This window comes from Leuresthes tenuis, unplaced genomic scaffold (genome assembly GCF_036924035.1).
Source record: "Leuresthes tenuis unplaced genomic scaffold, fLeuTen1.0.hap1 SCAF_4, whole genome shotgun sequence".
NCBI lineage: Eukaryota > Metazoa > Chordata > Actinopteri > Atheriniformes > Atherinopsidae > Leuresthes > Leuresthes tenuis.
Window position 1 is genome coordinate 5,848,379 of NW_027325358.1, and position 21,274 is coordinate 5,869,652.

Sequence of the window (21,274 nt, forward strand, 5' to 3'; positions counted from 1 at the left end):
TTAGCTATTACACATTGTCACACATTATATTGTTTTAGGAAGGCCACAATGTAATGATTAGAAAGGTGATGGTTGGTAAATGCTTATGTTATAAACTTTTAGTAGCAGTCTGAGATGTTTGTAAGTCCTTTTTGTAACTATCGATCTGATTACTCGGATTATTTCAAATAAGGCCTCTGTGATGAAAATGTTAAAATGTCAAAGTCTTCATAGAATAATAATTGGGGCATTTCTACCAGGAAGAAATATGCTGACCCCAATATTTCACCACCAAAATATTACCCATGTTACTGTACAACCGCGCTAAATCAACCTGCGACCTCTTTATTCTTCATTCTTTTTTCTAAATTTACCTGTCTCATTAAATGTGTGTGTAGTAGAATCTGGATGATTTCTGGTTAAGCTTTTAACCAGAATCCTAAAGGGCCTTAATTCACAAAGACAACCAATACTTAATTTACATGTGCTGGTCACATGTAATCCAACTCTTTGAAGAGGGCTATTTTGTGGCAGACACAAACTCAACACCATTTTAGGACATCAAGTGTCAGATGGATGTCTCCCTACTACGCCAAACTTCATTTGCGGCTGACTTCAGTACTCTTCTTCTTTTGCTTCTCCCTTTCATGTCTGACAGCTTATGCCAGGCCATATGAAGATCGCACTGGAGTGAAGGGGTGTGATTGGGATTTTTCTTTCTTTCTTTTTTTTTCTCTCTCGAAGAGCTATTGAGGTCAAGGAATGAGGAAAGTAGAGCAAAATCAAAGTGGCAGCATCTTGAAAATCCATGACATTCTTTTGGGATGGCTGAATGTATTCCCATTAAAATTCATGTGCTTAAAACAAGAGTAAAACCAGCGAGAGTGTGCTGTAATGATGTCAAGTACTGCAGAGCTTCCTTGCCCTTATCGGATAAATTTTCACAATCTTTTGCTGGCAATGTTTGTATGACATGTTTTCTTCTGACTGCAACAAGAGTTCCTATAATCAAAGTGTATCACAGGATTTTAACCAATGCAGCTGTCAGCACTTCAGTCCACACTGAAATATCTCAACAAATGTCAGATGGATTGTTGTGAAATTTTGAACAAACAGTCATGGTGCATAAACATTTAAACTGTGATTTTTGTGAATCTCTTGGCATTTCCCTCAGTTTCAGCTTAACTAAATGTCACATCAACATTTGGGTGGATTGCCATGAAACTTGGCTAAGGCAGTTGTGCTCCATTTAAATCCAGTGATATATTCTTTTAGTTTCAACTACTGTTGGGTCAGTAGCCATGAAACCTGGTACAAAAACAAAGTTGAACTTTATTTATGAACAGGGACTTTTTTCTTTCCCTCGTCGACTTGTGCAGTCTCAGGATGGGGGAATGGATCAAAGTTAAGTTTTGGTGCAATCTGTTGCTTTCCTTAGCTGGCAATTTTTTTTTTTTTTTTTAAATTGCCACTGTATGAATATGACCAATTTGGAATTTAATCAATCTGAATTGATTATGATTGTATTGGAATTAATTTGATTATATACTATATTCATAAACTATTGAACTGAATCTTCACATGGAAAGAAAATTCCATCAGTGTCAGCCATTCTGAATTAGCAACTATTAACATGGTCACATATTTAGTTATGATGGTGAACATTCTTTGATTCCAAAGGGAATGAAACAAAACACTCTTTACAGAACTTCAATGACACTGTTTATTTATCACCACTTGACCTGTGTGTGTTATGTTTATGTGTGTTTGTGTGAAATACCCCACAGCATGTATTGCCTGTCCTATGTACCATATCTACTTATGCCTTTCAAAATGATTGTAATACTTTTGATATCTTGCTGGAGTGTGATGGTCTCCCATCCTGTACATGATCAAATATTCTGCTAGTAAAAATATACAACAAACCAAAACAACTCAAGTGGTTTCTTTGCTGCACACAACAAGAACCAACATGTGTAAACGGTGAAAAGTCAAATAAGAGCATCAACTTAAATGTTGGTTGTCATGAAGGCTTGCTTTTTAGGCTGAAGCACTCCTGCAGATTAATTGATACAAGTCCTGATTTTGTAGCACTTGGTATTATAAGACTGAATGGCATAATGAGGTGTAAAAACTAACCAATGGTTACACAGTTATCAGAAAAAAAGTATATTGTGTGTGTATATATATATATATATATATATATATAGTTATATATATAGATTTATATTAATTTATAAGCTTTTAAAATAGCACAGTAAACACTTTGCACACATGATAAAAACCACTGAGTGTGTCTGATTGTTTATGTATAGGCCAGTGGCATCAAGGGAACCACATCTGTGTAATGGGTCATTTCCCTTTCTGTGCAGTCAGATCAGGAAGGACCTTAAGAACCATTAGTAAGTACTTTAAAAATGAGAACATTCATTTGTGGTATTTTCTGTATAAACTCAGCGTGAGATTCATAAGCTTCTTCTTTGACACAGTGAATTTGTCCAAATCTCCTTCCTGAAGTGGCTAAACTGGAAAGAGCACTCAACCCGGCTCCGGACACATGTTCCTGTATGTAACTGTGAGTTGGAATATTTTAGAATCTGCACATTTTAACCACACAGAAAGAACAACGGAAACAAAAAAGAGAAGTTATATAAAGACAGTCAAGCTTGTCCTCATTTCCTTCATTTTTTTAAACCTGTACATCACCTGCTCTTTCTCTCTCCATCTAATAGTCTCTCACTCAGTCACGTTCAGTCCGATAACCCCCCTGCCCCCACCCCAGATGGTCTCTGTACAGCTGGCTTATTGATGACCATAGAAATAGCTAAAGGGTTCCGTGTGACATTTGAAGTTTGTACAGAAACATTAGGTCTTTTTTTCTCTTTATGTAAACAGGCACACACAGATTTCTAGAGGCTAACTCCTCAATCAGAAAAAAACACCTTTGTGAGTTAAACAGTCCCACTTCGTCCCACTGCAACTACGCGTTGTATTCCTCTATTTTTCAGTTCCTTCCTGGTGTCATCGGTTACCATTATAATCTCCACACGATCAAGAGTTTCGGCCGCAGTCTCAGTCCTGCTGAGAGACATAAGGCCTTGGATTGCTCCTCATGTATCTAGAGGTTTACAGCTACTCAGTATTTATTTCTCCTTTACTCCCTCAGCAGCCACTGCCAAGGCTTGGTTACAGTTCGCCGCCCAAGATAATGAAGTTTAACCAAGGTTGCTGTTGTCCAGGTTACCGTTTCTTTACTTTTATTTTACCGTCTCTAGCATCAGTGTTGGTGGTCTAGTACAGAAATTCACGCTGTCTCCGACAGGTCCACGTGGAATGAGCTAGCAAATCCTTTTGCGGGCTGAAAAGACAAAGAATACACTCGTTAAGACAAATGACACCCTTTCCCTGGAGGCTCTTTAGTGACAACATCGGCTCGAAATATCATCTCTTGAAGGATACGTGCCACAAAGGACTCTGTGTGAAGTTATTTATACACCCTAAACGCTGGTCCTCATAACATAATGGTAAAACTAATTTTGGAGTCGGAAAAAAAACGTCCGTCAATGAAGACAAATTGTCAAAATTTGGTGGCTACTTAATGCATGCATAGAAATACACAAAGCTCTAATTGCTTCATTAATTATAAATAAATGGGTTATCAAACATTTATAAATCCTTTTTCAAGTCAGCCCTGATGATCAGAGCACTGCCGTAATAGCTTTCAATGCTAATTTTTAAAGTAGAACATGATGCCTACTGGTTAACACAGTCTCAACTTCTGGGACTACATATTTTTTTACAGAGTGATGAGCACCAAAGCCACTGCTATGGCAGAGCAGAATCCATTTATTTTAAAAGAGCAGAAAAATGAAGAAAATTGTACATCAGAAAAGTAAACAAAATAAAGTTGTGAATTTTGGACTGAGTGACTATGGAGTGCATTTAACCCAGCCCTGCAAGGCAGACGAGATGAGCAGACGCGCAGGCAGCTATATTTGGAGCAAAACAAGCTCTCACACCTAAAGGCTAAATACCAATTATTTTTGAGCAATAAAAAGATTGCTTGGCTTGGTAAAGTCACAAACAAGTAAAGAAAAAAAAAAAGCAGGTTATTGTGCTCATCATTTACCTGAGAGAGAGCCCAGAGCCAGCATGCAGGATCATGGAGGATGGTGGTTAACATGGCGATGACTTGACTGGAAATGACTTCTCTACTGAATGTGTATATCGAATCCATTTTCTACTCTTAGAGCTAATAGAATATTCATGTAATGTGGGAGCTTGGAAATCAATTGAAGGTGGCTAGAAATGTCTTGCTATGCTTCTTACTTTTTATTTTGCTGGTATTATATATTTTTTATTTTCTTGAGCATCCCATTCTGTCAGTTTTGAAAATGTTCCCCGTTTAATCTTATTCCAATGGATACAGATAATTTTTCATTTACCAAAATAAACTTCAAACTGCACTTTCAAAAAACTGGAGAATCTTGACTTCATGTTTGAAATCCCACCTTGCTGTCCTTTATGTCAGGAATACATAGAAAAGCAACAGAGTATAGATACTCGAGAGTTCCTTTTTAGGGCAAACTGGACTTCAAAAGAAGGAGCGTGGGTTTTGTGCTTCACCTTTTGAGCTATTCAGTAGGGAAGTCATTGTGCTCGAGCAATGAAAAAAGATGTTTTCTACATCATGAAATGATCTTTCTTTCTCTTCCTCTTTGTGTATATTTCTGGCATGTCTTATCAAGTGTTTAATTGCTGGTATGTGATAATGTATTTAACACAGTATGAGGTGTGCTTGTGCTGATGACCTTTACTAATATGAGCATCAGAAAAGAAGGATTTTGAAGGGAGGATTTGATAGAAAAAAAACAAAGAAGAGTGGCCACAGCAGATTGAAACGAGTCAAATTCAAATTTAGTTTATTTTGGGAAAGGTTACAATGGTTACAAGCAAAATTTAGGGTTATAATAGGGGGTAGATTAAAATTTTAAAGCGGGTTTTGGAGTGGGGAGGTTAGCAAAATATTACTATTTCTAAATATTTTACAATCAACAAAAGAAATCATAATTTACAAAAAAAAAAAAAAGAAAAATTACAACAAAACAAAAAGCCGTATTTTTTTAAAGAAAATATCAGGAAAAAAGTTGATATACAACACGAAAAGTCCAGATCAGAATCAAGAGGCAGATTCAGATTCATTGTCTCCTCCTTTAGTACCCGTACTGGACCTGACCAAAGTCATAGGGTCCCAGTGAAGTTTCATAGTGATACTCACAGAGAAAGGTGGATTTGTATGGTAGGGTGCCCCTATCATACTCTTTCCTCTCTAGCGTGCTGGAGCTGTACTGCTGTTGTTGCTGATGGAGGTGATGGTGTAGGCTGTGGTGTGACTGTGATCTTTGGCCATCCTTGCCAAAGGTGGAGAATGACCTATCGTTGGACGAGGCGGCAGAGGAGGTCATGGTGAGTTGGTCGGAGAGGTTGACGGAGGAGGGTACCTCAGTGTCGGGCAGCGTGGCGTCCATGCCGGGGACGTGCAGATTGCTGCGGTAGTCCGGCCCCTGGCGTCCGTCTGATGGCACAAAGGATGGCATCCAGCAGCGATCGGAGTGACCCAGAGCCTTGCACTCCTCTGTGCAGTTGGAGAACAGGTCAGCACCTGCAGACAGGATTCAGAAAGAGGATGGAATGTGGAAGCGAGATAGGTAGAGAATGAATGAGGGAAATGTGCATGGAGAATATACAGATATGTAAGGTTGAATAAGTAAGAGGAAAAAGGGAGAGAATTGTGAGAAAGAAAGGAAGACAGATATATGGAGTGGAAAAGGAGATAGACGGAGAGATGAGAGAGGGAGAGATGAGAGAGAGAAAGCACAAGAGGAAACACAAGTTAGCAATCATTTCCCAATGTCACAGGTGGAAAAAGTGCAGCAAAAGCTATTCATCAAAAAGACAAGGCCAAAACTGATGAAGAGAATTGTTTGTTTTCCTCTTCACCTCATTCATTCTGAATGAAAAGTGCAATCAGAGAGATGTGGCGTTCCAAAAGCACTTCAGTCCCCAGCCCCCAACCATCTCAGATCAACATACTCAGACTGAAAATAGAATTGAAATGTCTAGAGACTAAATGTAATCCATATTCCATCAACCTTACACAAGAACAATTACAATCATCTGCAGAAATGTGACACAAAAGTCAGCAAAATGTTCAATGGCTGCTTAGTCCTGCTCCAATGTCAATCATCCATATACAAACTGACTGAGTGTGTAATTCACACACAACCACTGCCAAAAACAAAACAGAAGCATTAAAAACATAAACTACCATGTGAAATGATACAATAGAATATCAAACATGCATACACATCACAACCATGAAAGATGTAGCAGTTTGGTTAATTGCACTCAGAAGGTATAAAGAGAAGGGGATGGTAGTGAAAGAAATACGAGAGGCATAAACCATGTCATCATGATGATTAAACCCTGCAGCCATTCTCTGCTCATGTGCAGATTGAATTTGTGGTTTTCCTGGTGTAAATGGAATCAGGACAGTATGAAAAAAGCCTTGGAGTGGTACAATCAAAGAAGAAGTTTGGGTGTGATTTTCTTCTTTTTTTTTTTTTTTTTTTCTCGTCACTAAAAAAGTTACTGAATCAGAGACAGAAAAAATAAAAGGAAGTGGGCAATCGGTAATCCCCAAGGACTGAGAGGGCTTAAATTTAAAGGGTCAACTCGCACAAATCTATTGGACTGATCTGTTTGACTGATAATGCCACTGTGTCTGTAATACTAAAAGCAGGCAGGCACACGTCTAAATGGACCTCAGGCTACAGAAAAAGGTACACTTTTGGAAAGTAAATACGTGAACGAACAGAAACAATGTGATCATTATTGAAAGGGACTTACTCAAACAATGTTTATCCCTTTTAATTATCATAAGAGATCAATATAATCATGTCAGTTATTATGGTCTGGCTTCCCTCCCCATATTCCTGCCTCAACAACTAAGATCATTCTTTAAAGGTATCAGCATGTCGATGATTTGGATTATCTAAACCTAAAGTGAAAGAACCAATAACACAAGAAAGTGTCACTCCTCATAAAGAAAGATGGAGCACATCGTCTCATTTTTCAAATTTGTTGTGTTTTTCCTGTCAGATTGAACCCCTCTGCTGGTCTGTGTATTTCACATCATTCTTTCAGTTTGATGCCAATTTAACAAACTTCAAATCCCCATGCGCAACAAATTTATCAAGCAGAAGCGGTACGATTGGTACAATCAGCACTTTGGAAATTTGTCAGATTTTGCCTCTCACACTGCAAATATACTTTAAGAAATCAATCTGCAGTATTTCCACCTCCTCTTCAGAATTTTTTTTGCAATTGGTGTTCTCTAATAAGAAGAGGGCAGTAAAGCACAGATCTCCTCACAGGGGAAATGGGAACACAGTAATGACCATTTTCTCTGTCTGAGCAGGAATTGTGTAATCTTAGAGCATTTAAGATAAAGCTCAAACTTATGTAAGTTTTTTCTTCTTCTCTTAGCCCAGCTTATATTCTTAAAAACAGTAAAGATAGAAATAAAAATGTTGATGTGTTTAAGATTACATCATTTCAATGAAACTCAGAAACTAACCACAAAAATGAAATCAGTTAAATTCCACAACCTATAATGTGTCGCCACATCATCAAAGAAATAGTTCTTGGCGATTCTACTCCTCCGTATTTGTGGGCATTGTGTGGATCTAATGTCCCCGCTAATCGAGGCCCCACGGGGAGCGAGAAAGGCGACATGACTGTTCAGTGGCCAGAGAGCCAGTGGAGACACAAGGCTTACAGACAGTGAGGGCCAAACAGTCTGAGGGAGTCGCAGATTTCACAGAGACAGCAGGCAGGGAAGCGGCGAGACTGCAGGAACCATAAGGAGAGAGAGGGAGGACCTTTGCATGCGCAGATGGAAAGAGCAACAGGGGAAAATAAAAACAGAGGCAGACCCCAGCTTTGCAGATGGAGACCAGCGAGGGGTCACTCAGAGGATTTTGTTTAAGATGAAATAAAGTTAAAATTATCTAATAAAGCATTTGCTTTGGACACTTCAACCCTATCTGAGATGCTTTCAACATCCCCCCAGCTGTCACTATTTTAAATCCTCTCTTTTCTTGTGGGGTGGAAGTCCATCCAGGTTTTAAAATGAACATGAACAGAAGACGAATATAAAAAAATAATATAAGAGTATGTAGATGTAATTTCGAACGTTAATACAGTACAGATTAACAGCTCCTATTCTCTTGAGATCTATGCAAATCACCCTGAGCCAAAGGCCTTCTTTTGAACTATTCTGTTATTTACATGAGCAAAGCTGCAGAACAACAGAGATTGAAGAAAGACAGCTGTGTGCAAGAGCTGACAGCCACTTTCTTTTGTATTCCGCCCAACATATAGGGTTTGATTCAGCATATTTTTTAGACCTCATATGTCTATTCAGTTTGTTTACCCCTCGCTGGCCTGAGAGCCCCACGGAATAAGCACAAGTCAGTGCTTTTGCTGCCAAAGGGTGCGTTTGTTTTTATCACGTAACACAAGAGGCATGTGGCTCAGTGGCAACAGTAGCAGTGATGAGGTGGAGAATATAAGATTCCAATGGGACCAGTGCAGGAAAGCTGCTCCAGGAAATCTGTGCAAATGCTGATTCGATTTTGGAGCAAGGTTTACTTGAATTTATTAACTAATTCTGGTATTTCCGGTGATGCTCAATCCTTAGTTAGCCTTTGACCTCCAAATGGACTTTCACAAATTAGTTCCCTCCTTTGATAATAAGACTTGTAACTTTAGGCGTTCTAATCATTTCTGTGCTGATAGATAAAGATTTTGGTAGCTTAATTGTATGTGCTCCAGAATGTAAAAATAAATCAGCAAAATAACTAAAGAACAGGTGAAAATTTCAATCAATCATTCAACTCAGCAGAAGGAACATATTTCACCTACAGATTAATTTGTTAATGATGAGAATAATTAAGAGAAATGCCTTTAAAGTATTTCTCATGTCTTTAAATAGGCACATGGGTGTATTACACTGTGGAGATGACATGTAAATATAGTCGACAGCATTCACTGTTTACTATGCATCAGGCATAAAGAAAGTCATCTAACAGCTACCTAAATACTCAGTCAAACTTAGAAAACATTGCCAACACACACACACAAATACACACCTATGTAATAAATACTTCCTAAACATAGTATGTAACTACACACAAATAAAGAGACAGACAGGCCATATACACATGACACCAAGTGGCTGTTGGTCCCCCTGATGCACCTTTTCTTCCTCAGGCAGGAAGCAAAACAACAACCGAAATAGTGACTGGCAATGACAGGCCCTGCCAGCAGCCCTCTCATTGTGACCTCAGCAGGCAGGAAGAACACACACACGCATCTGTGCTTAGTCTCTTTACACACACACACACACACACACACACATGCAGACAGAATACAAGATGTATGCACAATACAAACACAATCTACGTGCTAATAAGCAATCAGCGCTTTTCTTCTGTTTTTCCACTTGCTTTTTTCCATTACATCTCTGCATGTTTCTGAAATCCCATGTCGGTGTAATTTCACTAATTGCGCTGTCTGACATACATCCAGCCACTGGGAGCAAGGAAATGAGGGAAAACAAATTCTGGAAAAACATGAGCCCCATCTTTGAATTCACTTTGTGGATATACTGAGTGTGTCTGCTGAGCACAGGTTTGCAGTTGCTACTCTTTGCACTCATTTTTCTTTTTCTTCATCTTTGTTGGTCCCTCTGAGTTTTTTCCCTCTTTCTCTGTCTCTTATTATTTCCTGTCTCATTTAATCCTCCCTGGTCATTTATTTCCCTCTCTTTATTCTTTTCCTCTCCTCCCCAAAAAGCACACTCCTAATTCCCCTGGTTGAGGGTGTCTCCCATTCATACCTGTGTTTTTCATCTTGTCCTCCACAGCTCCACAGAGAATACTGACACGAAATGTCAATATTTGGACAGCAGCATAGGACAGAAGCATAGCTTCCTTACATGAGTTGGCCAGTGAGGCTGTGATGAGTAAACCAGAGATCTCCCAAGGCCAAAATAGAGCAAGATGGCCCCCACTATATTCAGTAATGATGGACAGACATATTGTTTCCAACTGTAATTTTTTAATGTCTGCAGGATAGCAGCTGAGTTAGGAGGGAGATCAAGCGTGGCTCCCTTCCCTAATAGTGTCTGCTTGATTAATAGCACCTTTTCTATATTGTTAGAGCAGACATTCAGGATGACCATTGATTAGTGATAGCTAGTTTGTAGGCGTTTCAGCTCTTTTCTGTAAATTCAATGTGCTATAGTGTAGCAACTCTGGTCTATATCTGCCCACACCCACTGTCTTCAAGAACATTTGAATCAACATAAAGAGTATTGTATTGTAATTCTAGATGGATTCAAGGGCATATATTAAGCGTCTTATTCCCCGGTCTGTGACATACAAATTCTTCAGTACCTTTTCTTATATTAGATTGCTAATTGCACCTAGATGCACAAATGCAGATTCTCTTAGTTTTCTAAATAGAGTACCTTTTCTTTTTCTTTCTTTTCTTTTTATGTTTGCCTAATCCCAAGTCCAGATGTAATTAATGCATCCAATCTCTCTTTATCAGTGAAAGTATGCACAAAAAAACAAATGTATATATTTGTTTTTTTTTGTGATTGTTTGGTTCAGTTCTACAAGATTTATTTGAACTGATGATTTTCTTGCCACATTATGCTTCTTTCTAATCACATAAATGGATGTCCACATTAACTTGTTAAGTAGCTTTTGCAATCAGCATTACAGGTGAGGCAAAACTGTCCAAATGAGACTAAAACTCTTAAGAATGACTACTGATGGGCTATTTTAGGCATATCTGCATAAACAAAATTAAGTGAATGTTCTGCATCAAATTGAAGACAAATGTAATTGTGGCTTCTCATCACAGATCAGATTACACTTTGCAGGGTCTTTCAGGCTAGCGGGAGCAGATGTTCACTAACATTAATCCTCTGGACAGAAAGGTTGATATGCGTTTCTAATGGCTCCCATGTTCATGATTTCCTTGGATATCACTGATGTGTCCTGTTTGTCTTACTGCACTACATTACTCTTAAAAATTCTAAGATTTTTGCTCAAGCAGCAAGAATACATTTATTTCTCTATTTTTCTATCTTTTGTTTTCAGCACATTTGAGGCAAACAGAAATGTACTTCACTCGTGAAGTACACTTGTGTCCTTTATCTCCTATTTCATGGCTGAAATCACATTCACTTCATGCAAATGACATTGCCAGTTATGTCCAAGAGGACATTCATCACGATGCTTAACAATGTGTTTTACTATACTGTTAATCATGAAAGCACATACTTATTCTGGTTTTCATTCATTTCTACACAGAACAGCTTTAACCAAAGAGGTCATGCAAACTGGAACATTTTTAAGCTGTTGTTCAACAAACCAGTGAGCTTAGAAGAAGAGGGGAAATCTTCACATTACAGGAACAATCCAAATTCTGTGTTGATAAATGAGGGGATGTTTATATTTGGTTTGTCGTTATAGAGTCTGCAGTGAGGCGTTTTCAAAGGGTTGAGAATGAACTGACTCTATAATAAACTTAAACCCTCTTATCCCCTTTAGAGGTTGTACATTTCAGTGTTCTGCTCTCATTTCTCCTCGTTAAGCATTTGTGCCATTTTTAGGTTGAGTAATTTTCAAGCAAAGCTGCTGGTTCCAGCTTTGCTTTCTCTCTTTTGTCTCATATAACAAGTAAATGGAATAAATTTAGGTTTTAGACAAAATAAATTATTTCCCTTTTCTGTTGTTGTTTACCAGGTGAAAACAATTACTAGATCAAAAAATGCACAGTTAAGATATATTATTATTATTATTTTCATGCTTAGTATTAAAGTAATGTTCAAAATTTGTAAAATCATTAAACTTCCTCAGCTACGAAAAAGTTAAGACTACGTCTTCCTGTCAAAACTGTAACATAACAACAGTTTGCATCATACAAACAGATGGTATATATTGTCAAGGCTCCAAAAAAATTACATGCTTACCTTTTTCTTTGCACATAGCAACATGCTTACATTTAGCATTGTGTGAAACTGTCATACATGTAATATTGCACAACTATTACACGCTCATAAACTTTTTCAAGGACGCAGGAGGGGTTGGATAGTTGAATTATATAGACTGTTTGGAAAAAGAGTGAAGTTAGAGTCCCATCTTTCCTGTATGTTGCAGTGGGTTGTGTTTAAGCATAAAATAAACATGTTTGAGTTGAGATACGAGTATAAAAACATGTTTAGGCAGACATGCAGACATGGTTTTAGTTTTGCAACAAGTCGCCTTAATAAAAAGCAATGAAAAGGGTTTCCATCTATAACAATTTCAGCACCTTTATTCTGACTCTTTTGGCTGCAGACTTGAAAATGTTTATTTTACTGGAAGTTTCCTGTTTAGTGACCTTTTTCCTCACTTTTTAAATAATTTTATCACAAAAGTAGTGTCTTTGGGATGCAATCAGCCTAATCAAACTTCTCTTTGGTACTTTGTATTATGGGAGCTTTTAAACTTGAACTTGAGATGTTCTTATTGATCTCACAAATGAATTCTTATTATGACATGTCATAATTTGTAAATAAATCTGTATCCCTGTGCCTACCAGTTGTCCCTCAGCCCCGAGTTTTGTTAGTATTTAAGGACTAAAAACCCTGTTTGTTCAATTTCCCTGACAGCTCACTGACATGGAAAACTTCAACATGGTGCACGCCACTAATTCATAATCAGCCATTTAATACACCGTTACCACAGTGATTTAATTGTCCCATTTGTCACGGCTGTTGTTCCCACCAAAACAAACGTCATGATAATGATTGTTTCCAGTCTCCCACCCGTCACACTGCCTTCCCCAGCTCGTTGAATGTTTCTGAGGAGCCAATTTTTCCCCCAGATAAATGCGCTATGCACTCCTATCACCCTTCTATTTTTTCTCTTGCTTGCTTACTCTTGCCATCTTCTTCTCATAGGTCAATGACAGAAAGAAACATGTAATTTGAAAAACTGAAAGTGTAGCAAAGTAAAAGGTGTGATTCTCAGTCAGAAATGCTTTTGCACCTGATGCACTAGTGCCTTACTCCAGGCATGCTGCTTTCAGGAAAGCCATTTACCCACATTTTCAAGGTATCTCAGCTTCAGACAGTGTCCCTTTGATTTAAAACGACGTCAGGAGACTTATTTTCTAAGTGTCAACCGAGCGGCCGAGCGGGAAGCTACGGCAGGTGTAGTTGATGATATGCCAACTGGAAATGGCTTCCCCTTGATTTGAAATATTCCTAGGTGCACCAAAAAAAGAATGTACTGCTTGTTCCCGTGTGGAAACCTTGCCGCTAACCCTCCTTTGATAATTGCTATGTAAAGGATCTGGAAATGAATTACTGATCAGCCGAGTGTTACAGGGAGCCAACATGTGGGGGAGACAGAATGAAGGATGAGACCCTGACACCAACCCAGGCAGAGAATATGTGTATGTCAGACAAAGGGAAGCACATTCACATAGAGAATGAAGCATACATATATTCATGTCAAATATATGTGAGCATATGCTTATGCACAAACAGCTTGCTTTTCCACACAGAAAACAGCTAAAGCTACACGTACATTTACATAGTCTTGGCTCACGCTTGCAGTTTGGCTGCCTGCTGTACTTAAGAGCATGTACTCAGCACGAAGCTCATCTAGGCAAGTGCACACAATAACATACACAAACATATCATATAATCACACGAAAGGGCCAAAAACATTGCAATCACTATACATTAATAAAGTCACGCAGAGACACATATGAGCAACAAGGATGCCTGTATGGGGGGAATACAGTGTATACCTGGCAGAGTTCCAACCACTAGCTACCAGCCACCTCTCGTCTTACATTGAATCGCATTTAAGCTTCTCCGAGTACTGTCTCGAAGGAAAATACCTATTATCACTTAACCTTGTTTTCTTAAAGGCATAATATGTGTACACACACACACAAGCAGGTTATATTTAGGTCTCATGTATACATCTGCATATTACATCTGACAGTGGTATACCATTACACCCACACAGACACACAAACACACAGTGTCTTTTGGTTTTGTTTACCGAAGTCTGTGAAACTCAAGTGTCCGTCTTTCCAAAATACCAGCCGTGTGATATTACCTCCCATGGTGTGGTAAGCTGTTCCCTTCTAAATCCAACATGAGGAACAAATGTTGGTTTCCCCTCATATGAAATACACAGTGCAGCACCAACTGGGTACACTCTCAGCCCAGTGCCAAATGAGCAAACTCTGAGCCAAAGAAGCTGAAGAAACATGTTATTGGTTCAGAAATATAGGCCTGTCACAGTGCGAGAAAACCCAGTAAAATGGATTTCAAGACAATTTTCCATCTAAAATAAGCGATGAAATACAGACTTGGACATGTCTTGGAATATCATGTTAGAACCACTTCCTTTCCTTTGTAAAGTCTGGGTCTACCTGATGCATATCACATTTGGCTTATGCTCCTTGTTATCGCTTTTCTTTATGTCTCTCTCTAGTTTGTTGCAGCAATACTTAAAGTATACAGTTTCAGATATCAGTAGATCATATTCTGATGGACAGCTTCAAAAAATTAATTCACTGAACAATGAATTCATGAAAAAAAGCAAGACAAGCTTGGATTTCTTCCAATACTGCATTTCACTCTCACACAGTTTGACCTTCCCAGCCTATTTCATGAGCGAGGGGGCAGGGAGTGACATGACTGCTGCATACTGGCTCTCTATTTTGGCTCGCTACATTAATAATGTCAAACACTGCAGAGCCTAATGAGGGCCAATTCACTGCTGTACAACACCTATCTGATCTTTTATATTTGTATTCCCAGCACTGATATGATATTTGGCAAGCTTCAGTCTAGGCAAGGGTCTTACATGCACTGCTTGGAAGAATCTCTCAGAAGAAAAGGGCAGTTCAATATGAAATTAGATTTTGTATTGCTTCACTTTTTGTCTGACTTCACTTCAATCAATAAACAGGCACTAACTAAATATAATTTTAGTGAGAACAAGGAGAGGCTTCTGATAATATCCACTAAACCCTTTTCTAAAGAAATATATTGTGTTATAAAGTGTAGAAACGAAATGTGGGTCTGTAAACAAAGCTGAATTTAGAGTGTACATGGTGAATTGTTAGCTAATTCTGACATTTTACCTGTGCTTGAACTCCTGCCAAACCTACAAAGATTTGGCAAACAAAAAAGAGAGAATGTAAAAGCCACTTACTGTGTTTGATCAGATGAATCTATATGCAACAAATGCAGTACAATGCACTGCCTCTGTGGCTGATTGAAATGCTTCTCATTACATCAATTTAGCTTTCATGCCGTTCTCTTTCACTTGAGTGAACCTATTGATTTGTGCCACTAAAGCTCGATGGGTCTCACACTGCCTCACCGCGAGTCGCTGTCCTTTCAGCACCAATTGGTGCTGAAACAGCATAGGACGGGAGGAAGCAAGGGGCAAGAAGAAGAAAAGATTTCCACCAAATACAACCCCCTCCCCCTCCCTTTTTTTCACCCGGCTGTGAAATGCTATCAACACCCCTGGGACCCGTTCATACCAGCCGGCACCTTCAGATCACGGGCCTCCTCGCACACTCTCAAATTAAGGAAATGAAAAGTCAACGGTCCGCACCAACAATTCCGCATTATCCTATTGACAGTAGCAAACTCCCGCCATTGAAGTGGATCAGAGAGAGGTGTGTGAGGGCAGAAGTGACGGTGTCATTATGTGATGTGGAGGAACTCACCGGCTGAATGACCCCGGTTAGTGGCATCGTGGTCACTGTCGCCCTGTTCGCTGTCGCCATGACCGCTGTCTTTGGAGCTGACGATGTCGGCTTCTTGAAATGCCGAACTACAAGAGGTGGGGGGATGCAAGCGCGGAGAGTGGAAGTAGTGGAATTATGAATAGAGTAAAGGGAATATTAGGAAGAAAAAACACGAAGAGATTGGAGGGGATTAAATGAGGGGCAAAGAGAAAGACAGGGGGAATCAGAAGTCAACACCACGTTAATACGGTCACGGTGGCCGTCAAGAGTCTAAATTGGATTTCACTCATGGTAAGTAATGAAATCCAGCATTAGAGCTTTAATAGACGCTGCTCTGTCAGTAGTGGGACTGATGCCAAATTGAAGATGAACGTTATGGATACATTGGGAACCATACTCTAAAGCCTCTGAAGTTCACTATGTGGAATATACGGGTTACTGATAAGCGTAGTGTTAATTTCCATGTAAGCAGACCATTTCCATTGATTTATTGTGGAACCATCAGGACCATTTGGATGTTGACAGGTTCTTTTATTGTGGATGTTGCTCAATGGGCTCAGATAACAGGGTGAGTGTGTGCACGTGTCACATTGTATGTTTTCTCTACCTGTTAACACGCCTGGGTCTGTCCACCAGATAGCTGAGTTCTGCTCGTTGGTGTTTTGTCTAGAAAGCCCACAAAAACACATTTGATCACATTTAATGTTAAAGAGACAGATAGTATACACGTAAGAGAGGTAAACTCATAGATTAGAAAAACATAAGTAACCACGTATGAATACACTTGTTGTCAAAGTGATAGTGAGTTAGGGGGAGCTGTGGCAGCGCCAGGTGGGTTACCAACGGTGTGCCCATCTAAGTGGTGAGTAAGTGGGTGAGTGGAGATGAGAGCAGGGGGGAGTAGGTTAGGGAGGCGACTGAATGCGTAAATGATTGAGCTGTGCGATGCTGAAACTGAACAACCTTTGTTCACGGTGCTGCCGTGTTGGATCGTGCATGGAATACTTAACGCACAGAAAAGCAAGGCTGTGACTGGCTGTCTGGCTCCACTCCAGCCACACCGCAATCAACAAAAAAGCCCCAACTCCACAGCTCAGAGAGCAGAACGCACAGGCTGAGCACATTAGAACAGCTAATTCACTTATCTCCTCCGTTTTGCTGATAATATGTGCTAACCCAGCTTTAACCTGCTGTTGCACAACGTTCCTGATATGTGCATAAAAATGATTTGTCATGAATCCTTTTTATTCCAATATTAAGTTCCACAAGTCACCTCAGACGTATCCCAAAAAAATGTGTCGATTTTATTTTACCTCCACCTGTCCGCCCTCGCTTTATTTAATTTTTGGAACAGATTAAACCGGTTTAACTTTACACAAAATAAATTTATCAGCTGAAAAGAATAACCCAACTTTGAGGTCTCATCATGACACTCAGGTTTTACCCAAAGCTAAAATCTCTGTAATAGCCTTTTAGACACAGTGAAGGTTGATCTTAGATCAATCTGTTTCAGTCTAAAATGCCACATGAGAGTTAACAATTGAATGTGTCATCATCATTACGCGTGACAATGATTAAAAGGCCACTGACCAGAACAGCCAAGTCAATAGCTGATTCCTTTCTGAGATATTTGCTGTGCATGACCTGAATGGTTGTACTTTGACATAAAACAGACACAGCTGTTGAAGTCCACAGGAACTCAAATTAGGTTAACCCATGAAATTGCGCAGTTTTGCGCACTACTATATATGATGGAGAGTGGGGTGTATCCTAGGGTGACAGTGGCTGATTCAGTCCTGTCTTACCTCATTGGAGAGAATACTGCCGTTAGATATGATGTCCGGTTGTTGGTCACTGTAACCGGTGACTATGGCGCCGCAGGGGTTGGTGTGATCCGTGTCAGTGCTGCGGGAGGGGCTGCACGGCTTGAGGAACATCAGATCCGTTTTTGCAGATTCGGGTGTCAGACACACCTGGTAGCAGTAGGAGTTCTGGTTTTGGTGGTGATGGGAGCCGAACCCGCCTCCCACGCCCCCCACACCAGACTCTTCTACGGGCACCTGCCCAACGGGCCCGACTCCTGACGTCACATTGGTGCTCTGAACTAACATGATGTCGGATTTACTTAGCTTCTTCTGTTTCCTGCCACGAGCCTGTCTGCTGCAGCACGAGCTGCAGCACAAACAGCATTCACCAGCGAACAGGCACGTGTACAGGTTTAGCTTTTTGTCCTTCTGGCAGCGTACGGCCAGCACGATCATTGCCAGGAGGAAGATGAAAGAAACAGAGCCCAGGGCGATTATGAGAATGAGGGTGAGGTCAAGGGAGGTCTCCTTAGCCTTGGAGGCCGAGCCTCGATCTCCGCTGCGGCCCTCAACCACGCTGTCCACTAATATTACACTCACACTGGCGGAGGAAGAAAGAGGGGGCTGCCCGTGGTCCCTCACTTCGATCAGCAGGTCGTAGAAGCCCTGTGGGTCTCGTTTGGGAGAGATCCTGCGCGCTGTCCTTAGCTCTCCAGTCCTCCAGTCCATGCGAAACATTCCCATCTCGTTGCCCCGGAGGATGCTGTAGGACAAGCGTGCATTCTCGCCATCATCTGCATCCATGGCCACAATGCGCGTCACAAGGTAGCCAGGCTCTGCAGAGCGCGGCAGATGCTCTTTGGCCGTGCCGTTTTTGCCAATAGGGGCAATGACAGTAGGAGCGTTGTCATTTTGGTCAACTATGATCACATTTACAGTGGCATTAGAGAAGAGCTCTGCAGCACCAGAGTCCTTTGCCTGGACCATGAAGCTAAACTCCTTCAGCTGCTCATAATCAAAAGAGCGAAGCGCATAAAGGTAGCCAGTGTCTTGGTTTATGGACACATAGGTGTCCACAGACATGCCCTGTATGTCACACTCCAATATGGAGTACGTAATAAGAGCATTCTGTCCCATATCAGGATCCAAAGCGCTCACTGCATGAATGAAAGCACCAGGCACATTATTCTCAGTCACATACACATCATAAACAACCTGCGTAAAACGGGGCGCGTTGTCGTTCTCATCGGAGACGTGCACTTTAATGGACTTGCTGGTAGCTAGTGAAGGCTGACCTTTATCTTTGGTCACCACAGTGATTGTGTATGAATCCGTGTTCTCTCTGTCCAGCGGACCGTCTGTCACGATGGTGTAGTAGTTTTTAAAAGACGATTTCAGTTTAAAAGGAACGTCACCCAGTATCTCACAGTTCATTTGCCCATTTTCACCAGAGTCCCGGTCCGAGACGCTAAAAAGTGCGATAACGGTCCCCGGGGCATCCTGTTCGCTCACAGATTCAGTCACAGTGCTGAAACCGATCTCTGGTGTGTTATCATTCACATCCACGAGTTTGACCAACACTTTGCAGTGCGCAGGGACAGCATTAGCCCCCAGATCTTTAGCCTGAACATAAATCTGGTGAGTATTGCTTTCCTCATAGTCCACCTCACCCGCCACCTCTATCCTGCCTGTTCTGGCATCAATGTTGAATATGTCCTTTATCCGCGGGGTATTGTGACTGCTGAAAGAATAAACTATTTCCCCATTTTGTCCCTCGTCAACATCCGTGGCGTTGAGCTGAATGACAAGAGTGCCCACGGGGGAGTTCTCCCGCAGGTTTACCGTGTACACAGACTGGTCAAATGTTGGAGCATTGTCATTAGAGTCCAGAACTTTAACGACTAGAAGAGCCGTTCCGGTCCGCTGCGGAATCCCCCCATCCACAGCCGTCAGCACATAGCGGTGCACTGCTTGCTGCTCTCTGTCCAGTGGCTTCTCTAGCACCAGCTCTGCAAACTTGTTTCCGTCGCTCTGTGTCTGCACATCAAGGTAGAAATAGTTGTTATTAGTTATGGCATATGTACTGAGCGCATTTGTGCCAACGTCAGGGTCGAAGGCGTTTTCCACCGGGAAACGTGTTCCGGGAATTGCGCTCTCGGATATTTCCACGGAAATGTCTGTCTCTGGGAAGCTGGGGGGATTGTCATTGATATCCATCACTTCAATCTCCACGCGAAACAGCTCTAGTGGGTTTTCCAGAAACACCTCCAGGTGCAATAGGCACGGGATGGTCTGCTTACAGATTTCTTCCCGGTCAATTTTCTCCTTAACTACCAGCGCACCGTTTTCTAAGTTTACCTCCAGATAAGGGGTCCGTGAACTAGGCACCGTCTGAAAGCGGCGAGCGGAAAGTTTGGTGATGTCCAACCCCAAATCCTCTGCGATATTCCCAACCACAGTGCCTGGCTCCTGCTCCTCTGGCACGGAGTAGTGTAGCTGAGAGAAAGCTCCATCCAGAATGGAGAGCAGAAATATTAACCAAATCATGTCCTCTGCCACTGTCCAAGTGCACTTCAAGACAAAAAAAGTGTTATTCCCTTGTTTTACAAGAAATGAGCATTTCACATTTTCTCTGTCCGTAGATAGGCAGTGGAATAAAAAGCAACAAGGCTGTGCGACTCTGAAAATCCTCTCATTTGCCTCAGGTCAGTGGAACATTGTGTCGTTTCAGCTTTGAGAAGTACAGCCATTTGATCCGAACCTCTCCTGTTTTAATCAATTCTGCACCGGTCTGAGAGTTTTGGCGTCAGCGCAAACATTGCAAGCTGGAGCCAGGACGCATAGCCAAGACTCCCTGTGCATAGAACAGACTGCCCTTTCTTCACAGAAGTATCATAAACAAAAAAAAGGAAATTCCACATGAGCCGAAAAATAAAACTAAATCTTCTGGTCACGCAAAGAGGACATAAATATCAAAAGCCCTCCAAAAAAAGACAGGCGAAAAACTAGACTTTCTCCCTATCTTTCTCTTTTAGGATGTAATCACTGCGCCTAAGCGCTCAAAGCGGATGATGTTCTCAGCTCGGCTTCTGTAAGGCGAGTGTGAGTAGCGGGGCTGGTTTTGCGCTCAGCTCCTTTCCCCACCAGCCAATGATATTCTCAAACATCGGGTGTAATGGCACCTGATTGGGGCGCTGCAACGCCAGCAAGAGCGCACATCGGACCTTCATAACGCCGCTGCGCTCCTTTCCTCTCTTCCACTCTCTCTTCCTGGCCCAGGCACAGTTGCAGCAGGAAAATTAAATGTGTTACACATAAAGCGAATTAAGAAAGTTGACGGATATCAGTGGTTGGCGTCTGTGGAGCTGTGCGCAGATAACAACGCGGAGATTCCATCCAGAAAGAGTTGTTTCTGAACTATTAGAAAAACAGCTCTCATTCATTAGGATGCTTCTTTTTTCATTCATAAGATAAATAGTTCTCTGTTTGTCAAATATAGAACCGCGAAACCAGAACAATGTCCCTGACGCATCTTCGAACAGTTTGCAGATAAAGCACTGCTTTGATTCCAATGCATG

The 21,274-nt window shown here is 41.0% G+C and overlaps 1 protein-coding gene across 3 annotated transcripts; it reads right to left on the bottom strand.

Moving 5' to 3' along the window:
- Positions 1 to 1,688: 1,688 nt before the first annotated feature.
- Positions 1,689 to 20,817, bottom strand: pcdh10a (protocadherin 10a). 3 transcript variants are annotated; one of them, XM_072384242.1, is made up of 5 exons: positions 17,697 to 20,817; positions 16,499 to 16,557; positions 15,871 to 15,977; positions 5,481 to 5,641; positions 1,689 to 3,337 (listed from the first exon to the last, which is right to left on the bottom strand). In XM_072384242.1, exons 1-5 carry the CDS (start codon positions 20,241 to 20,243, stop codon positions 3,284 to 3,286), a joined length of 2,928 nt encoding a protein of 975 aa, XP_072240343.1. In that variant the 5' UTR covers positions 20,244 to 20,817; the 3' UTR covers positions 1,689 to 3,283. The 3 variants fall into 3 exon arrangements, with proteins under 3 accessions (XP_072240343.1, XP_072240342.1, XP_072240344.1); XM_072384241.1 differs by having other exon boundaries at positions 5,258 to 5,641; positions 17,697 to 20,816; XM_072384243.1 differs by lacking the exons at positions 15,871 to 15,977; positions 16,499 to 16,557.
- Between the last annotated feature and the right edge of the window lie 457 nt (positions 20,818 to 21,274).